The sequence below is a fragment of the Nicotiana sylvestris genome, chromosome 3 (assembly GCF_000393655.2).
Source record: "Nicotiana sylvestris chromosome 3, ASM39365v2, whole genome shotgun sequence".
NCBI lineage: Eukaryota > Viridiplantae > Streptophyta > Magnoliopsida > Solanales > Solanaceae > Nicotiana > Nicotiana sylvestris.
The window spans coordinates 203,246,982-203,263,074 of NC_091059.1; the positions used below are offsets into that span (position 1 = coordinate 203,246,982).

General features: G+C 38.7%; 1 protein-coding gene across 2 annotated transcripts in view; it reads right to left on the reverse strand.

Moving 5' to 3' along the window:
• Positions 1–518: 518 nt before the first annotated feature.
• The window catches only part of LOC104216452 (DENN domain and WD repeat-containing protein SCD1), a 32,848-nt gene continuing 17,273 nt past the window's right edge, over positions 519–16,093 (reverse strand). For both annotated transcript variants that reach the window (XM_009766491.2, XM_009766489.2), the window contains exons 24-31: positions 15,607–15,671; positions 15,327–15,450; positions 14,766–14,947; positions 14,147–14,218; positions 13,903–14,063; positions 13,720–13,761; positions 2,263–2,471; positions 519–834 (exon numbers count right to left, since the gene is read on the reverse strand). In XM_009766491.2, coding sequence (XP_009764793.1) covers positions 739–834; positions 2,263–2,471; positions 13,720–13,761; positions 13,903–14,063; positions 14,147–14,218; positions 14,766–14,947; positions 15,327–15,450; positions 15,607–15,671 — 951 coding nt within the window. In that variant the 3' untranslated portion in view covers positions 519–738. The remainder of the gene's footprint in view (positions 835–2,262; positions 2,472–13,719; positions 13,762–13,902; positions 14,064–14,146; positions 14,219–14,765; positions 14,948–15,326; positions 15,451–15,606; positions 15,672–16,093) is intronic.

Genomic DNA, 16,093 nt, shown 5'->3' on the forward strand with positions numbered 1-16,093 from the left:
CCACTACAGACACCTAAAATGCCAGATCATATTGGTTCACCCTAATACTTCAGTGGTTTAAGCCGGATCATATTGGTTCACCCCAACACTTCAGTGGTTTAACGATCTTGCATCTAAGATAAACGGGACTAAGCAAGCTGCCAACACCATCGGATGTAAAGAGTTCAAATTGGAGCTTTCCACCTTAGAGAGAAGCCTCCTGATCCGTACGTCCAATGAACTAACTTCTCCACACCACCTGTTGGCTCCAAAGCCATGATGGTTCATTTCTTCATTATATTATATATTCTTTTGGTAGTTTACTCTTGAGAACAAGCTTGTTGCTTTATGGCTTTTAATCATTTGTATCGATTTAAACACTAAGCCTACCTCAACAAAAAAATTGTTTAATGTTATAGGACAAAGCAAAAGAAAGATGCTCGGCTTTAATTCCATAAAAAGTCACAGAAATTGTTCTTTGTAAAAACTTATAAAGATGCCCCTATAAATTGATCGAGCTAAGATTTTTGAAAGAAACATCTCTGAAACAGATTTTATAACTTAGACAAACGTTCAAGAATACACGAGCTTGTAACAATTAATACAAGATACATGGGCAATGCATGTATTTAGTGGCAAGCTGAACAAAATAGAGCAAACTTGTACATTTAATCCTCTAGCAAATGGAGGTCACCAGCCCAACCACAAGCCTTCTTGATCATCCATTGAAACCGTCAAGGCAAGTAGAATTATAAAAACCTAGATGTTTATCGTAGCATCCCACAGTCGAAGCAACCCATTGCGTCCACCACTACAAATCCTTTTCCTTTCAAGGTCAGAGGCCACACATCGTACCTGAAGATAAAAGATGATGGGATCAAAACTTGGAGAAAATGTTACATTATTTAATACTGCAGCTAATCTTTTGCAAAGCAGCAGGGCAAGGCAAGAAATTTTTTAGAAAAGAAAAACTAACAGGAAAACTGGAATAGTGGAGACTGAAGTTGTCATTTCTGACAGGGCAAGGCTAGATTTGGTCAACTGTGCAAACAAGGCACATGATGGAAGCAAAATGATTTTGGCAAAACACAAGCCCGTAACCTTCTTTTACTAAACAAAGAAGCACCCTTCTCCAAGGAGACCCCCATCTGACCTCTTTCAAAATCAACTGAAGCCTTATGAAAGAGAAGATGCAGGATACGAAATACAGGTCTAGTACTTTACTAAGCCACCAGACGTATCCTGCATCTTCTCTTTCATAAGAGAGGAAGAAAAGGAATCAGATGTATGCCCTTACAAGTCGTACCATACACTATGAAGGAAACGATTGCTAGAGTTGAGGAAAGAAGACCCATCCCCCCGCCCCCAAACCCAAATGCAGCATAAGAGAAAGAGCAGGGTGCAATGAAGAAATCATTATTTTAAAGAACCAGTTGGGTTAAAGATATATCTGCATGTAATAGAGTAAGAGTGATCACAGGTCAAAGTGAAGCTTACATAGTGCCATATGATAAAGTGAATAAGTACAGGGTACTGAACTACTGATCAATCTAATATTTCACGAGCATAAGTAATCATACATTGAGACTTGAGTACATATGTTGAACTGATGAAGAAAGTGAAATTATCAATATTCTTGAGATTATTTGGCCAAAGAAGATGGGTGCAAAGTTTAGTTGTTCAAAATGTTTCTAAACTGTTTATTCTCATCGCATTTCAGAGGTCACCACAGCAAACATACATGTTACTGTAATTCTCATTTACAGTAAAGAAATTAATCATCTGTATTATTTGCTCCTATTCATTTTCAAAGATCACAATGCAACCACCCCCAAGTATCATTCTATCATGTGCGAAAGTTCAGTTGTTCAAAAGCTCTGTAACTTGTTCATTCCCATCGCATGTCATGTCTTTGCTACCACAGCGATCATATTCATTTTCAAAGATCACCATGCAACAACCCCCAAGTACCCTTCTTTCATAGAAAGAGTATCTAAACAAGTCAAGGATTACAAGTCCCAGCAACCTACATGAAGGGCATACGAGATTACATGGATCAAAAGAAAAAGAACAGCATGCTTAGCTGGTGATTAATATCACTAGCTAGCAGCTCTTGTGGCTGAGAAGTCAAGAATTGGACTCTTGCTTTCCTAGTAAGGCTTAATAGTGAAAAAACCTGAACCCCGTTCTCTCTTATAGAAGGGACTTAATGATGCAAAAACACACAAATTTATTGATGTGTTGGTGACATAAAAAGGTTCTGGATTGGTACAAAAAACATACCATTACAGCTGTTTTCTGAGGTGTTCTGTAGAGCTGCCATCCAGCAATCTTTGAACCAGCACTAGAGAAGCCACCTAGTCTCTCTTGAGGACGGTGAAAGAGGGACATTGAATTATCGGCTGCCCCTACCCCTAACCAGTGTTCCCCGGCATCAATGGACAATATTGAAGCAGTATGGATAGTGACATTCTTAATGCACTTTATGCCACCTACATACAAAATAAAAAGCTTTAGTTAGTCAATCAACCAGTTCATCGTCCACTCATCCCTGTGGACAAGAAGAAAGTTCACTAATGTCAACCCTTATCAACAATCACACCAAACCTCAACTTTCCAGCAAAACATGAAGCATATTGTTCATAAAATAATGTGTGATTGTGTTACTTGACAAATTCTAAAACTAATAGCACATCTGACAATCAATATTAACAATGGCATCCAGAAAAGAAGTAAAACCCCATCCCTGTACAGAGGACTCTAAGGTCAGGTTGCTCAAAGGGACATGTAAAATCTGATGTGTTAACCATGACACTTCACAATCAGTTCCAATTCATGGAGCAAGAGTTCTCGGGGAGCTCTGGGTACATCGAAATATCAAACTTGTGGCATGACAACAACAACAACAACAATCTAGTAAAATCCCACTAGTGGGGTCTGAGGAGGGTAGTGTATACGCAGACCTTACCCTACCTCTAAGGGGTAGAGAGGCTGTTTCTGAAAGACCCTCGGCTCAAGAGAACACAAAGACAAAAGCAGACTACTAGTATCACCACAGAAATCATAAGAAAAATAGGAACAACATGAAATCCAGAAGAAAGATGCAAAGCAAAACCGATAGCTAGTAAATAGGTCCTGCACTAAAAATAGTAAGACACAACATTGTCACTAGTTATCTTAGACAAAAATCATATCAGACTAGTCTCACAAAGGTATTAATAAGGCAAGACTCAACTACCTCCTAATCTATAACCTTAATACTCGACTTCCACAACTTCATATCAAGTGTCATGTCCTCGGAAATCTGAAGCCTCGTTATATCATGCCTGATCACCTCTTCCCAATACTTCTTAGGCCACTCTCTACCTCTTCTCGTTCCCTCCACAACTAGCTGCTCACACCTCCTTACTGGAGCGTCTGGGCTTCTCCTCTGAACATGCCCGAACCATCTAAGTCTCGCTTCCCGCATCTTGTCATCAATGGGAGCCACGTGCACCTTCTCTCGAATATCATCATTCCTAATCTTATCCATCCTAGTGTACCCGCACATCTACCTCAACATCCTCATTTCTGCTACTTTCATCTTCTGGATATGTGAGTTCTTAACAAGCCAACACTCAGCCCCATACATCATGGCCGGTCTAACCATCGCTTTACAGAACTTACCTTTGAGTATCGGTGGCACTCTCTCGTCACACAGGACTCCAGATGCTAACCTCCACTTCATCCATCCTACCTCAATACGATGTGTGACATCCTCGTCGATCTCCACTCCCCCCGGGATAACCGACCCAAGGTACTTGAAGCTGCCTCTACTCGGGATGACCTGTGATTCAAGCCTCACATCCACGCCCACTTCCCTCGGGTCAACGCTGAACTTACACTCCAGGTATTCCGTCTTCGTCCTGCTCAACTTGAAACCCTTAGACTCAAGAGTTTGTCTCCGAACCTCCAGCCTCTCGTTAAGACCGGCTCACGACTCATCAATCAGAACTATGTCATCGGCGAATAGCAGGCACCATGGCACCTCCCCTTGAATATGGTGCGTTAACGTGTCCATCACCAAGGCGAATAAGAACGGACTGAGTGCAGAACTTTGGTGTAACCCCATTACAACCGGAAAATGGTCAAAGTCGCCTCCTACTGTCCTAACCCGAGTCTTAGCCCCATCGTACATGTCCTTAATCGCCATAATGTACGAGACCGACACACCTTTTGCCTCCAAACATCTCCAGAGAACTTCTCTAGGAACCTTGTCATACGATTTTTCTAGGTCAATAAACACCATGTGGCATGACAAGACAACATTAAATTGATGATAGCCTTTTGTTGTTCTGATAAGAAAAAATTCATCATGGGTTGATTAAGAATTATATTATGAATTCAAATTCTTTATACTTGTACATGGTATTCATTGACCTTGAGAAGGCTTATGACAAAATCCCAAGGGAGGTGCTATGGAGATGTTTGGAGGTTAGCGGAGTATCGATAGCGTACATTAGGGTGATTAAGGACATGTACGAAGACTCGGGTAAGGACTGCGGGAGGAGACTCGGAACATTTACTTGTGGAGATGGGGTTGCATCAGGGATCAGCCCTTAGCCCATTTTTGTTTGCCCTAGCGTTGATGTGCTGACACGACACATACTGAAAATGTTGGTTTAGGTTTAGTCAACAATGGCATGCCAATTGGAAGAGTTGGTGTGGATACTAGGAGGAAACTTCCTCCTTTGATGTCACCAATGACATCAAGAGGAGGTCTTTACCTCTATAAATAGATGCACTCCTTCATTTGTAGAAACCATCCCAAAGAAAGAACAATCAACAAAGGATGGAACTTGGAGGATGTGCGTGGATTGTAGAGCAATCAACAAGATTACGGTAAAGTATCGCCACCCTAATCCTCGTCTTGATGACATGTTGGATCAATTACATGGATCCAAAATCTTTTCTAAAATTGATCTAAAAAGTGGTCACCATCAGATTCAAATGAATCCTGGAGATGAATGGAAAACTGCTTTTAAGACCAAATATGGGCTTTATGAGTGGTTAGTTATGTCTTTCGGCTTGACTAATGCACCTAGCACTTTCATGAGATTAATGAATCATGTTTTTAAGGATTTTCATGAAAAATTTGTTGTGGGGTACTTCGATGATATCTTGGTCTTTTCTAACACTTTAGAAGAGCATGTAGAACACCTAAAACAAGTTTTTGAAGTTCTTCGAAAGCAATTTTTATTTGCTAATCTAAAAATGTGCACTTTTTATGTGGATCGTGTGATTTTCTTGGGTTTTGTAGTTAGTTCTAAAGGAGTTGAGGTTGATGAAGAGAAAATGAAAGCAATAATAGAATGACCTAAACCTAAAAGTGTAACTGAAGTTAGGAGCTTTCATGGACTTGCTAGTTTTTATAGGAGGTTTGTGAGAGACTTTAGCACCATTGCTTCTCCTTTAACTGAAGTTATTAAAAAGGATAAGATTTTTAAATGGGAAAAAAACAAGATGATGCTTTTAACTTGTTGAAAGAAAAGTTATATTCTGCTCCGTTGTTATTAATCTATGTTGCTCGAACTCTCCAAAAATGTGGCAGGATACGTGTCGGATCCTCCAAAAGTAGTGCATTTTTAAAGGATCCGACACGGGTGCAGCTACATTTTGGAGAGTTCGCGTAACATAGGTTACAATTGCCTGATTTTTCTAAATCTTTTGAAATAGAATGTGATACTTCTGGCAAAGGAATAGGTGTTGTTTTGATGTAAGATTCTAAGCCTATTGCCTACTTTAGTAAGAAGTTGAGTGGAGTCACATTGAACTATTCCACTTATGACAAAGAGCTATATGCTTTGGTAAGGGCTTTAGCCACATGGCAACATTACTTGTGGCCAAGAGAGTTTGTCATTAAAACTGACCATAAATCCTTGAAATACTTGAAGAGTCAAGGTAAGCTTAGTATAAGACATGCTAAGTAGGTTGAATTCATTGAAACTTTTCCTTATGTAATTTCTTACAAACAAGGGAAAGAGAATGTTGTTGCTGATGCACTTTCAAGAAGGTATGTCTTAATTTCTACCCTGACTTCCAAATTGATGGGTTTTGATCAAATCAAGGAACTTTATGCTAATGATGTTGATTTTGGCAAATTTTTTGCAGATTGTAAGTTAGGTCCTTTTGAGAGGTTTAACCTCCAAGATGGGTTTCTCTTTAAGGAAAATAAGTTGTGTATCCCTAATTGCTCTTTACGTGAAGTATTTGTACGGGAAGCACACTGAGGAGGACTTATGGGACACTTTGGAGTCCCAAAGACATTAGACATACTTCCTGAAAATTTCTTTTGGCCTGGAATGAGAAAAGACGTTGAAAGAATGTGCACACGGTGTTTGGAATGTAAACAAGCTAAATCTAAAAGTGTTACCACATGGTCTTTACACGCCATTACCTGTTCCTACTTCACCTTGGATTGATATTTCTACGGATTTTGTATCAGGTCTGCCTAGAACAAGGTATGGTAAGGATAGTATATTTGTTGTGGTAGATAGGTTCTCCAAAATGGCTCGTTTTATTGCTTATTTAAAGACTAATGACGCTTCACATGTTGCTGATCTTTTTTGTAAAAAAGGTTGTCAAATTGCATGGTATACCTAGAACTATTATTAGTGATAGAGATGCTAAGTTTTTGAGCCACTTTGGCGTGTATTTTGGGGGAAGTTAGGCACTAAATTGTTGTTTTTATTTCTTGTCACCCACAAACTGATGGACAAACTGAAGTAGTTAATAGAATCTTAGGAAACATGTTGAGGGTTGTTTTGAAAGGTAAATTAACTTCATGGGAAGATCACTTGCCTATGATTGAATTTGCTTACAATAGAACAATCCATTCTTCTACGGGTATGTCTCCTTTTGAGGTTGTTTATAGCTTTAATCCCTTTACTCCACTTGATTTATTACCATTACCTACTAATGATATTGCTAATCTTGATGGTAGGACAAAGACTGAAATGATGAAAAAAATTCATGAGCAAACAAGGTTTGCAATTGAGAAGAAAAATAAGCAAACTTCCTTGAGAAAGAATAAGGGTCGAAAACAAGTTATTTTTAAACCTGGAGATTTAGTTTGGGTTCACTTTAAAAAGGAGAGATTTCCTTCCAAAAGGAAGTCAAAGCTGCATCCTAGAGGAGATGGTCCATTTCAAGTCCTTGAAAGGATTGGAGACAATGCTTACAAGCTGGACCTTCCTGGTGAGTTTCAAGTTAGTGCTACATTCAATGTTGCTGACTTGTCTTTGTTTGACGTAGGATCGAATCCTTTTCAAGAAGAGGGAAATGATAGCATCACTGATAAGGATAGAGTTTTGGAGGCTCCAAGAAGGCCATTTACAAGATCTCAAGCTAAAGAATTGCAGACTAAGGTTGCTGGACTTCAATGGCAAATAAAGAAGCTTCTAACTATAGAGGAAGAGCTCAAGCCCAAAGGAGAAGAATTGTCTAAGTTTTACAATTATTTGGTGGCTCAAATTGAAGTCCAAGAGAAGGAAGATTGGGTCACTCAAATCAGCCCTTGTCCACCAATAGGGCTCAAAATGACCTTAAAAGAGGTCCAAAAGGGGGTGTTTCAAAAGGAGCCCAATTGGAGTCCAAACCAATGGCCCAAACTAGTTGTTTTAAGGCCCAAATCTGCCCCAAAGGGTCTTGGCCGCCCCCACCTAATTTTAATGACTTTTCTTACTCTTTAGCAACCACCCTACCTAATTGTAATGACTTTGTATGCCTTAGCAACCACCCTACCTAATTTTAAGGACTTTTATGCCTTAGTACTCCTATAAATAGGGAGTTCTTCTCATTCATAAGACACTACATTATTGATTAAGTATATCACCTTTGAGAGTTCCATTGAACTTTTGTTACTTGTGCTTTGAGATTTATCTTTCAACCTTTACTAGTACATAGTTCAAGGTAGTAATATTACTTCTCTTTTATGATATCTTTGGTTCCTTTGTGGTATTCTTAGAAGGCGATTAATACTAGTTATTAATTGTTTTCTCAAGTTACTAGTAAAGCGATCAAGATCCGAATCTATTGTTTTGATTTGCTTTTTAAGTAAAGGCGTTTGATTTCTTCCATAAATCAAGACGTTGTTACTTTGATCTTGTCAAGACTATAGAACTTGCGTTCAAAAACTTAGCATCTCTATGACTAATAATAGTTCTAGGTATACCATGCAATTTGACAACCTCTTTTACAAAAAGATCAGCAACATGTGAAGCGTTATTAGTCTTTAAATAAGGAATAAAACGAGCCATTTTGGAGAACCTATCTACCACAACAAATATACTATCCTTACCATACCTTGTTCTAGGCAGACCTGACACAAAATCCGTAGAAATATCAATCCAAGGTGAAGTAGGAACAGGTAATGGCGTGTAAAGACCATGTGGTAACACTTTTAGATTTAGCTTGTTTACATTCCAAACACCGTGTGCACATTCTTTCAACGTCTTTTCTCATTCCAGGCCAAAAGAAATTTTCAGGAAGTATGTCTAATGTCTTTGGGACTCCAAAGTGTCCCATAAGTCCTCCTCAGTGTGCTTCCCGTACAAATACTTCACGTAAAGAGCAATTAGGGATACACAACTTATTTTCCTTAAAGAGAAACCCATCTTGGAGGTTAAACCTCTCAAAAGGACCTAACTTACAATCTGCAAAAATTTTGCCAAAATCAACATCATTAGCATAAAGTTCCTTGATTTGATCAAAACCCATCAATTTAGAAGTCAGGGTAGAAATTAAGACATACCTTCTTGAAAGTCTTTCCCTTGTTTGTAAGAAATTACATAAGGAAAAGTTTCAATGAATTCAACCCACTTAGCATGTCTTATACTAAGCTTACCTTGACTCTTCAAGTATTTCAAGGATTTATGGTCAGTTTTAATGACAAACTCTCTTGGCCACAAGTAATGTTGCCATGTGGCTAAAGCCCTTACCAAAGCATATAGCTCTTTGTCATAAGTGGAATAGTTCAATGTGGCTCCACTCAACTTCTTACTAAAGTAGGCAATAGGTTTAGAATCTTACATCAAAACAACACCTATTCCTTTGCCAGAAGTATCACATTCTATTTCAAAAGATTTAGAAAAATCAGGCAATTGTAACAACGGAGCAGAACATAACTTTTCTTTCAACAAGTTAAAAGCATCATCTTGTTCTTTTCCCCATTTAAAAATCTTATCCTTTTTAATAACTTCAGTTAAAGGAGAAGCAATGGTACTAAAGTCTCTCACAAACCTCCTATAAAAACTAGCAAGTCCATGAAAACTCCTAACTTCAGTTACACTCTTAGGTTTAGGCCATTCTTTTATTGCTTTGATTTTCTCTTCATCAACCTCAACTCCTTTAGAACTAACTACAAAACCCAAGAAAATCACACGATCCACATAAAAAGTACACTTTTTAAGATTAGCAAATAAAAATTGCTTTCTAAGAACTTCAAAAACTTGTTTTAGGTGTTCTACATGCTCTTCTAAAGTGTTAGAAAAGACCAAGATATCATCGAAGTACACCACAACAAATTTTCCATGAAAATCCTTAAAAACATGATTCATTAATCTCATGAAAGTGCTAGGTGCATTAGTCAAGCCGAAAGGCATAACTAACCACTCATAAAGCCCATATTTGGTCTTAAAAGCAGTTTTCCATTCATCTCCAGGATTCATTCGAATCTGATGGTAACCACTTTTTAGATCAATTTTAGAAAAGATTTTGGATCCATGTAATTGATCCAACATGTCATCAAGACGAGGAATAGGGTGGCGATACTTTACCGTAATCTTGTTGATTGCTCTATAATCCACGCACATCCTCCAAGTTCCATCCTTTTTTGGTACCAATAGGACGGGAACAGAGCAAGGGCTGATGCTCAATCTCACAAAGCCTTTCTCAAACAACTCCTCAACTTGCCTTTGAAGTTCTTTGTCTCTTCTGGATTACTCCTATAGGCTGGCCTATTTGGGATTTGTGATCCAGGCACAAAATCAATTTGATGCTCAATGTCACGTAAAGGTGGCAATCCATAGGGAATATCTTCTGGAAAGTCATCTTCAAAATCATGCAAAAGAGAAGAAATACTACTTGGCAAAGAAGAAGTTAGCAACTCGGAATTAATCAAAGTTTCTTTATAAGTAAGTAGTATTATGGGCAACCCCTCTTTTCTTGCATTTAAACACTCTTTGGATTTTATATAGAAACTGTCTTTTTTTCTTTCCTTAGCCTCTATCTTCTAACCAAGACTGTCTATTTTTTCATTCGAACCACTTTTTATCTCTTTTCTCAAATTGTTGCACTCTCTCTCTTTCTTTCGGCCATCTTTCCTTTTTTCTAATTCTTGGCCTCCTTTCTTTTCTTTTTCCTCAAGCTCACTTTTTATTCCTCCCTTGGTTTTCCCATAATCTCTTTTGATCTTCAAACACTTGAGAAGGAGATAAAGGTGTGTTAGCGTAAACGTAAAAGAAAGAACACAAGATTTAACGTGGTTCGGATCAAAATAATCCTACGTCCACCAGAGACCAATTGTCTTTTATTATTAACAAAGGAAGGGGAAATTACCCAATTACACATAAGAGAATCTCTCTTAACTCTCTACTCACTATAATGTATTGTATTATTTTTTTGGGATGGTTTCTACAAATGAAGGAGTGCATCTATTTATAGAGGTAAAGACCTCCTCTTGATGTCATTGGTGATCAAACTACCTTCTCTTGATGTCATGGGTGACATCAAAGGAGGAAGCTTCCTCCTAGTATTCACACCAACTCTTTCCACCAACTTTTCCAATTGGCATGCCATTGTTGACTAAACATAAACCAACATTTTCAATCTCCACCTTGGTTTGCGTTTCGAGCGTGCATGTGAACAACACTGGCCAAAACTTCTAAGCTTACTGGGCAACCCCGTTGTAAGAAAGAAGAAGAATCAAACCATTGTTGAACATACCACCTCCACCTAACAACTGTTCTCTTCGAAGTTGCATTAGTTAATGCACACCCCCGCCAAGTCCTTGCAGTGTGCAAACTTAGCGAGCGAGACTATCTTGGTCAACATGTCTACAACATTATCGTCTGTGATAACCTTCGCGACCTTGATAGTTCCCTCTTCAACATCTCGAATAAAATGAAATCTGACATCAATGTGTTTAGTGCGCTCATGAAATCTCTGATTTTTCATTAGATGAATAACACTCTGACTATCATATCTAAGAGTTGATTCCAGCTGAACCAAACTCAATTCTGCTACTAAACCTTTCAACCAGATAGCTTCCTTCACCGCCTCTGCGGCTGCCATGTATTCTGCTTCTGTTGTAGACAAAGCGACAATCGACTGTGTAGTTGACTTCCAACCTTTCGACTGTCGATTGTCGCTTTGTCTACAACAGAAGCAGAATACATGGCAGCCGCAGAGGCGGTGAAGGAAGCTATCTGGTTGAAAGGTTTAGTAGCAGAATTGAGTTTGGTTCAGCTGGAATCAACTCTTAGATATGATAGTCAGAGTGTTATTCATCTAATGAAAAATCAGAGATTTCATGAGCGCACTAAACACATTGATGTCAGATTTCATTTTATTCGAGATGTTGAAGAGGAACTATCAAGGTCGCGAAGGTTATCACAGACGATAATGTTGTAGACATGTTGACCAAGATAGTCTCGCTCGCTAAGTTTGCACACTGCAAGGACTTGGCGGGGGTGTGCATTAACTAATGCAACTTCGAAGAGAACAGTTGTTAGGTGGAGGTGGTATGTTCAACAATGGTTTGATTCTTCTTCTTTCTTACAACGGGGTTGCCCAGTAAGCTTAGAAGTTTTGGCCAGTGTTGTTCACATGCACGCTCGAAACGCAAACCAAGGTGGAGATTGAAAATGTTGGTTTATGTTTAGTCAACAATGGCATGCCAATTGGAAAAGTTGGTGGAAAGAGTTGGTGTGAATACTAGGAGGAAGCTTCCTCCTTTGATGTCACCCATGACATCAAGAGAAGGTAGTTTGATCACCAATGACATCAAGAGGAGGTCTTTACCTCTATAAATAGATGCACTCCTTCATTTGTAGAAACCATCCCAAAAAAAAAATAATACAATACATTATAGTGAGTAGAGAGTTAAGAGAGATTCTCTTATGTGTAATTGGGTAATTTCCCCTTCCTTTGTTAATAATAAAAGACAATTGGTCTCTGGTGGACGTAGGATTATTTTGATCCGAACCACGTATGTTCTTTTACGTTTACGCTAACACATATAAGGGAGGGTGCCATGGTGTATGTTATTTGCTGATGACATAGTACTGATTGACGAGACACGAGGCGGTGTTACGCTAGGTTGGAAGTTTGGAGACAGACGCTGGAGTCTAAAGGTTTCAAGTTGAGTAGATCGAAAACTGAATACTTGAAGTGCAAGTTCAATGATGAGGAGCATGAAGAAGAAGTGGAAGTAAAGATTGATACTCAAGTGATTCCCAAAAGAGATAGTTTCAAGTATCTTGGGTCTATACTCCAAGACAACGGGGAGATTGACGTGTATGTTACTCACCGCATTAGAGCTGGTTGGATGAGATGGAGGCTAACTTCGGGGGTTTTATGCGATAAGAATGTGCCGCCTAGACTTAAGGGCAGATTCTACAAGGTGGTGGTTAGACCGTCTATGTTGTATGGAGCTGAGTGTTGGCCCGTCAAGAAGTCCCATGTCTAGAAGATGATTGTAGTTGAAATGAGTATGTTGAGATAGATGTGTGGACATACCAGAAAAGACAAGATTAGGAATGAAGTTATTAGGGACAAGGTGGGAGTGACATTCGTGGAAGCCAAGTTGCGGGAATCGAGGCTGCAATGGTTTGGGCATGTGAGGAGGAGAGACATAGATGCCCCGGTCAGGAGGTGTGAGAGGTTGACCATGGCGGGCTTGAGGAAGGGCAGGGGTAGGCCAAAAGTATTGGGGAGAGGTGATTAGGCAGGACATGTCGGTGCTTCACCTAACCGAGGACATGACTAGCGATAGGAAGACATGGAGGTCGAGGATTAAGATGGTGGGTTGACAGATAGTTGTGAGTTTCTCCTAGGTTTACCAGTAGTACTAGTAATATTCTTGTTATTGGTTGAAAGATACTTCCTTCTAGTTTGTTATTATATTTGGTACTTAGCAACCACGTCCATTGTTTTTGACTATTGTTACTGAAAATTGTTGTCCCCTGATTGTTACTATTTGATGCTACTTTTTCATTATCATCTTTTGTCTCCCTCTTCTTTCTTTCTTCCCCCTCTTCTTCTTCTTCTTGGACAGAGAGTTACGATTCTTTTGATAATAAAGAAAAGAAAAGGCTAGGTCCAGTTGTACAATCATTAATATTACAGTGGAAAAATCTCACATTTGAAAGAGACATGCCATTAATTACTTACAACATATTAGCATCTAATACAGAAGTACAGAACAACGAATAAACCAGCTAAAGCGTAACTCACAATGCAAAAAGCGATGGGCGATCTGTCTGAACAATTTGATTTTCCAAAAGCCATCAGGGAGTCAGATGTTTTTTACAAGTATTTAGGAAGAAGGGAAAAATAGAGTCACTATGACGAAATAAACTACAATGGATGGATTCACATGCAATTCAACATTTTCTCTGTTACGGGACACTGCAAATCGCCAATTGTACATTAAGCCAGGGATAGAGCGAATCATGCAGAGGAATTAAAAAATCAACTTACCATCATCATTTTCCCAGAACCTCAGGAGACCATCGCTTGAACCTAAAAATATATTTTTGCCACGCATTAGGACGTACTATTCAAGATTTTACAATCAACAACACTGATGAAAAATAATAATTCCCTGAGAAACAATAAAAGGAAATTCACAAATAGAATACTGCTTTATTTACTGGTCATGACCTGTTATTATCCCTTTATCTGATGAAGAATACTCCACACATAGAATTGGACCAGCATGGCAAGCTAGCACTGCATCACATTGTCCTCTAGAAACAGACCAGATTCGTGCCGTCCAATCATCACTACCTGTTATCACCGTGTCTCCCACCATTCTAATTGATCTGTTTCAAACTACACGTTCAATTAATCATCATAGAGACGTGGCATAAAAGGAAAAAGATAAAAACTCTTAACCTTCTCTGACCTTATCCATTTCGTATGTCCCATAAGCTTGTGCATTTGCCTCCCAGCACGAACGTCCCAAATGTTCGCAACCCTTTAAACGGAAATACACTGCAGTCAGGCTTGTGCTAATACAATAACGGGTCATTTGATTCACGGATTAGTTATGCAAGGATTATAATGTAGGGATTGTTATGTGGAGAATAATGTTGCATGGATTGCCATGTGGTGAATAATGATAAATTCAAGTCCTACTTTAATCCTTCTTTTTAGATGCTCCTATCCACGTATTGCTAATACACATATCCTTATTCCACATTCTATAATATATAAAAGTAATACACAGATTCCAGCATAAGTTATTACATTATTAGTAATGCTCGTTTGATTCTCAATTTGAACTCCATATAAATTTTGAATACAAGAAATAAAACACTATGTTAGTCCTGTGGAGATTACTATAGTAACACAGAGTTCTATACCAGGTGCAGAATTTTATACGTAGATTAGTTTTCCTTATCCCTCAAAATTAATGACCCCTAAGTATAACATTTTTAGTTACAAAATGCAGTTTTTACATGATGTCTCAGATGAGCATAATGAACAGCTCGTTTAAAATACAGCTGATAGAAGTGACATACGCATCTCTGCCTGCAGCAGCTAAGACTCCCGTAGAGTCGTCATACTCCATGCAAAGAACAGCGCCGGAGCAGCGGCCTACCGTAGCAACACAAGTATCTGTTCTTACATCCCACATCTTTACAGTCCCATCATGGGCAGCTGTAAGGACTCGTTCACCTGAAAGCATGCGCACATAGCTGACCTACAAAAAGAGATAATGATTTGGCACAATGATGAGATCACCAGAAGGGTTATATTACGTGACATCTACACGTTGTACACTGAAATAATAAATGTAAGTGGACATCTTAATGAGCTGCTTAAGAAGAAATAAGCAAAAATTGTTGTTAGAAAGTGAAATGAAAAATCAAAGCCCATCAAACAACTTAGTTTCCTGCTTACTCTTCCTTAATGTTTAAATTATATACTACATTCTGCACTTGCTCATTGCGTTTAAGTCACCAAAATAAAACAACTTGCCAAAAGGCAAGCAAACAAACTGCCACATCAAAGAGACATTCTCTACTGGATATCGAACAAATGGATAAGAGTAAATCCAACATGAAGAGATTGAATGAAACCTGTGCATTGTGGCCCTTCAACTCTTCAAGTAGTTGAGTTGTTTGTTTATCCCATACAAGAATAGAATGGTCATCGGATCCTGATACAACCTTCCCTCGGTCAGAACTTATTGCCCTTACAGTCCTAGAAAGAAAACAGATGAAAAAATTATAGAAAACAGGAAGAGAATACATTTAACTTAAAATGGTGGAAAATGAAAGAGATGATGCCACTTATATGTCAGTTGAAAGCAATAAGCTAATTACCAGCAATGAGAAGAAGAAAGTGCATATGATTTACCTTGTGTGCCCTTTCAGAGTAGCCCTAAGTTCAGCACCACGAAGGCTAGGATCCCAGATCTTAACCTGCAAAATTTTGCCAGAGCAATAACTAATACGGCCAGAACAAGATCACAAACACTTGAATATGCTACTGCTGCTCTCTATCTCTAGAAGATAATCATGTCATACAGCAGGTAACTCATCTATTTATTGACTTGTTTCTCTTCAATGTTAGTTTTCCCATGTTGCTAAGAGAACATTAAATGCATGTAATTCTAGCGTGAGGGTAGTACCAATTGGTTTGATAATAGAATATAGACAGTGTGTCCGCACGCATCGTGTGTGAGTTGTGGGGGGTGGGGGGGCTATGCAGAAGGAATGGAGATCATTATCATCACATTATGGCTTACTATCAAACCAACTAGTTGGAGTCAGCTCTATGTGTCACTGTATCTGTTCTATCGGGTCCATATCATTCCAATATTCATAAAGAGAAATTAGGAGTT